Source organism: Impatiens glandulifera, chromosome 4 (assembly GCF_907164915.1).
Source record: "Impatiens glandulifera chromosome 4, dImpGla2.1, whole genome shotgun sequence".
Taxonomy (NCBI): Eukaryota; Viridiplantae; Streptophyta; class Magnoliopsida; order Ericales; family Balsaminaceae; genus Impatiens; species Impatiens glandulifera.
In genome coordinates this window covers 32,812,161-32,816,869 of record NC_061865.1, presented here as the reverse complement: position 1 = coordinate 32,816,869, position 4,709 = coordinate 32,812,161, and the positions used below count along the sequence as shown (strand labels likewise).

At 43.5% G+C, this 4,709-nt stretch overlaps 1 protein-coding gene across 1 annotated transcript; it reads right to left on the bottom strand.

Annotated features, from left to right (window-relative positions):
• Positions 1-2,738: 2,738 nt before the first annotated feature.
• LOC124935045 (uncharacterized abhydrolase domain-containing protein DDB_G0269086-like) lies at positions 2,739-4,349 on the bottom strand. Its single transcript, XM_047475512.1, has 2 exons — positions 3,887-4,349; positions 2,739-3,673 (listed from the first exon to the last, which is right to left on the bottom strand). Exons 1-2 carry the CDS (start codon positions 4,347-4,349, stop codon positions 2,739-2,741), a joined length of 1,398 nt encoding a protein of 465 aa, XP_047331468.1.
• Positions 4,350-4,709: the final 360 nt, after the last annotated feature.

Genomic DNA, 4,709 nt, shown 5'->3' with positions numbered 1-4,709 from the left:
CCCTTCTTGTTGTCACCAAATGTGATCTTAGGTCCAAAGTAATCTGATATATCAGTGAGAAGCCGTCTGTTTCCCGTCATATGCCTGGAACATCCGCTATCAAGATACCATACAGATTCCTCCAGTCCTTCATTTATTTGTACCTACATAAATAGATATTTACAATCTTTTGGTACCCACATTCAATTGGGTCCTCGGTCAATCAGTCCCTTAGGAATCCATATTTGAGTTATTCTGATGGACTTCCCATTTTGAGTTGTAATTAATGCGTATGTTTTTGACTTAGCAGACGACTTTCTGCTAGCCACTGATCCTTTAATTTTTGAAGAAGGTTTTCTTTTAAAACTCCTTGACTTAGAGTCAGGTTTTAAATTACCAGACTTATTAGCCTTTTCTAGCTTATTCTTAAACCAGCAAACAGTCGGTGGAACATAAACTATTTCATTTTTGAAAGCAACTTCTTCATGAATAGGATCAGATTCAATGTCAGTCATACTCCTTTTGACAAAGTTTATAGGCTTAAACTTATCAGTTGGAGAGTTTGACTTTTTGCATGACAGATTAGGGTCATTGCTGTTATATCCCAAACCGGATCTAGATCTAGCAGGTTTCAACATGCTGATCTGATATTTGACAGCATCTCCTGATCTTGTCCATGCACTGACAATATAGTTTAGTCTCTTGTTTTCAGATGAAAGAGTTTGAACCTGTTCTTTGAGCATCTCATTCACAGATTAGATCTCTGTTGAGTTTTCATAAAAAACGTTTGGTTCAGATTCTTGGTTTGGAGAAAGAACAGTTGATTAATATTTAACTTTCATTTCATAAAAAGAGTCAGCTAACTTCTTGTACTCAATGGCCATTTCATTGAGTGCATTAGTTAACTCCTCGTTTGTAAATTCTGGTGCAGAGATATTGTTAGGATCTAGGTCGTGGCTGGAGGACCGGGGTTGGGCCGGTTAACGCGTCTCACTCAAAGGGTGGTGATTAATCCGGTTAGAGATTAACACCGGGGTTTCAATACTACACAAACTGTCACAAACCCTTGAACCAGGTTCAAGCGCGGAAGAGGTTTCTTTCAGGTTGAAGCAGCACACTCACGAGATAGGGAGGACCGGTTTTGGATAAGACAAGTTTAGAAGTTACTAGGTCGGTTTTTGGATCTTGGTGATTCGGTTTAGGTAATGTAGAGTCGATTATAGCGGTGTAAATGAGTTAGTACAGGTCGGTTAGAATGTAGAACCGACAGAAAGTAAATAACAAGACAGGTTTTTATGGATGTTCAGAGATAAAACTCCTACGTCACCCCTTCCTCTCGAAACAGCGAGAAGGATATTCACTAAGGAATACAAACACAATCCGATCGAGACTTATCTCCTGCTCGATAACACCCGTACAATTTTAACCGAAATTGTAAATACACACTTCAACTTAGCACTTAAGCTTTCTAGAGATAGAACACAATCTTATCACTTGTAAATTAATTGTCCACTATGTCCCACATTTACTCCTCTTCAGCTGCTCCTTTTATAGGTGAAATGTGCCAACGGTCACATTTCATTTCCTTGAATTTGATTGGTTGAGCAGAGGTTCAGTGATTCAGACCTGGTGGTCAACTTTTCAGACCTGGCGGTCTGTTCTTCTAATATGTAGGTCAAACCGGCTAGGTTTGTCTTTTACTCAATGTGGTAACTATCGGTTAGACAGTTGTCTATACTTGGAAGATTGCCTTTCTGATTTATCCTGAAGTGGAAAGATCTTGTAGGACGGTTTTCTGCAGCCTGCAGACTTTCCTCAGACTTGTATGGGTATGGAAATGTTCAGTCTGTTCCTTTGGTATCATTCTCAATAGATACCCGAAGTATCTTCTTATGCTGGTCGGTTATTTGTCTTAACCGGATGGCTTCCGGTTATTCCTTTGGCTTCTAAATGACCGGCTGTCTGGTGCTTCCGGCCTTTAGTTTTGGCCGATCTTGCCTTCTTTGTGCGGTCATGTTTCTGGTCAGTTTAGGTGTTTGACCGGTTGAGCTCCTTAACCGGTTCATTGGTTTGACCGGTCCAGTTCTTTGTTTGTTCCTGCATAGGAAGTGTATTTGTGTTAAGTTCTATTAACCGGTCTAATTTTATCTAACAATTTCTCCCTTTTTGATTATTTTATTTAAAATTATCAAAATCATGTAAGATTGCAAATGTAGGCCGGTTTTGTGAGTTTTATTTGGCCGGATTTTTGGAGACTGACTTGGGAGGATTTTTCGAAAAATTTTGGAAAAGTTTGAGAAAAATTTTGAAAAATTCTATCTTTTATCTTATCAATTTCTCCCTTTTTGATTATTTTATTTAAAATATTCAAAATCTAGTCGGAATGCAAATATAGGCCGGTTTTCCAAAAATAGCTATATATATAAGTAAAGATAACCGCAAAAGGGCAAAAATATTATATATGTAAAGACCGAAATAAACATAAGGTAGAAAAGAAAGCCCCTAGTTCAATGTGGATGACAGAAAGTCTTTCATCAGGTCATCTGTTGGTTGTCCCCTAGCCGGTTGAGCCGGCCTTGAAGAGGAACCTCCTGCTCCCGTGGTGTCCTGGTGAGGAGAGAACGGTGGAGCGACCGTGCTGACTGAAACTGCATTGAGAACTCGCTGTCTTGTAAGTCGCGGCTCGAGATCCTCCTCGAAGTCATTCTCTTCAACAGCTGTTTCGTTGATTCTGTCCAGCATTTCGGCGACTTGAGCCTTCATTGCAGAAACTTTCCTCTTTCGTGTTGCCGGAACCGAAGAGGAGGGAGCCGCCTTGGATTTCGTGCGCGTTTGGCCAAATTCGCATCACACAATCGCGGTGCTTCCTTCGTTTTCCGCGTTTCTTCGTCCAACGCATCTTGAAGTTCTTTCGCCGCCTGAGCGTTCGCCTCCTCAACCGCTTTATCGACAGCAAGCTTGGCATTTATCAGTTCATTCACCTGTTCGGTGACTGCCTTGAGGTCAGCTTCAATTTTGTCGTTTCGCTCCGCAAGACTTGCATTCTTTTCTTCGAGGCTTGTGACCATGTCAAGTGTGGAACCGGCTTCGGTGCTTGACCGCCCCAGGTCCTCATCGACCTTTGTAAGCCGTTGCTCGGTTTTCCCTTGAAACCGTTCCAAGTCATCCACCAGCTTTGAGGTCGTATCTTCCAAGGCTACGGTTCGCTTAAGATGAGCGTCGTACAAAACAGAGTCGTCACGGTAGTTGACTTCGACCTTTGTGATCCAGTCGTTTGCCTTCACAAGATCATCCCTTGTTGTCTCGGCCATCTTAATTGTTTGAACCACGACTTTCTTAATTTTCTTCTTCCACGGCTTAACCGCGGTGTTGACAAACTCTTGAATGAGAGACTTGAATTTTTCTTCTGTGACGGGCGGTTCTGAATCCCGGACTTGATCAGATTCAAGATTGTCGGTGAAAAGAGGCTCTAACCTGTCGTCGGTTTTATTTATGGCCTGATCCGCTAGAGGAGACTTATCACCTGGGTTCTGACTGTCAACATCCTCATGACGCGGAGAGTGCGTTATATTTTGCTGTTCGCGCACCGCTTCAAGCCGCGCTACTTCGTCGATAAATTCTCCTTTCTTGACCGCAAGGATATCCAACACCAAGAGTTGAAGTTGAGACTTCGGTGTTCCCGGACTGTACCTTTCTGTAAGCTTTCGCATATGTTCGGTTAGCTTTTGTAGCCGAGCACGCGGTTCTACTATTGCGTGTCGGTCCATTGCTTTGTTGGGATCCGTAGCATTTGTGAGGCCGATGACGTCTTCCTCTATCTCCAAAATCCTTTCGAATCTTTGTCCAGTGGTTAGGTTCGGTAACACATGTTTGAAGAATTTGTTGCACCGGATCCGGAACCACTCACTGTATACTTCGGCTGCCTTGTGAGCTTGCAGATCAATTTCCTCCATGATTCTGCGCACAATATTCTCGGCCACCTCCTGGTCGTTGGTTTCGGGAATGTCTTCCTCTCCATGGTCGTCTGCACCGGTTTCAATACTGGCCGATTGTTCCTGTTCAATCGGTCCCTTTTCTTTACCGGACTCATTTTCTTCGGTATTATGTGAGGCAGTTCGGTCTGAGCTGGAGGCCGAATCGTCCTCATCTCGCATTTCAGAGGGCGGTTCCGTAGATTCCATCCGTTGTTTGTCCTTCTTGCTTCCGGACCTGCCCTTTACCGGAGCCGGTTTCTTAGCGGTAGACTTCTTCCTTCCGCCACCTGTAGAACCGGGGGCCGGCTTCTTCTTTTCTAAGAATTGGCGAGACCTTATGATCTTGCTTGAAGAAAGAATAACATCCGGACCGGTGTTGATGTTGTTGTGGAGCATGATCTTTCCTAGTGGGATGGCGTATCCCCATGATCGGGTGGAATCCGGTTTCACCATGTCCTTTAAATTGTTGAAAATCTCCTTTGCCCAGTTAACATTTATGCCGTTTAGTAGACCGGTAATCATCTCGATTTTTGCCTTGGTGAGGTTATCGTAATTTCCACCTCTCGCATGAACCGACTTGGTGAAGATGTCACAAAGCGGTATGTATTCTAGTCGCAGTGATGACTTCTTACCGGAAACTTCTACAGGAGCCGCGGTTGCCGAGAGAATCTGGCAAGCTGCCTCGAATGTTTTTTCGATCTAGATCCATCGAAGCGTTGCGTCCATCTGTTGGAAGGCGTAGGATTTCCGCAACCG

Bases quoted from the DNA above. Each gene is read 5' to 3' on its own strand.
- LOC124935045 (XM_047475512.1), bottom strand. From the start codon at position 4,349: ATGCTCCACAACAACATCAACACCGGTCCGGATGTTATTCTTTCTTCA. The intron at 3,674-3,886 runs GTGAGTGGTTCC...GAAAGCTTACAG, and splicing joins CAAGGCAGCCGAAGTATACA to AAAGGTACAGTCCGGGAACA.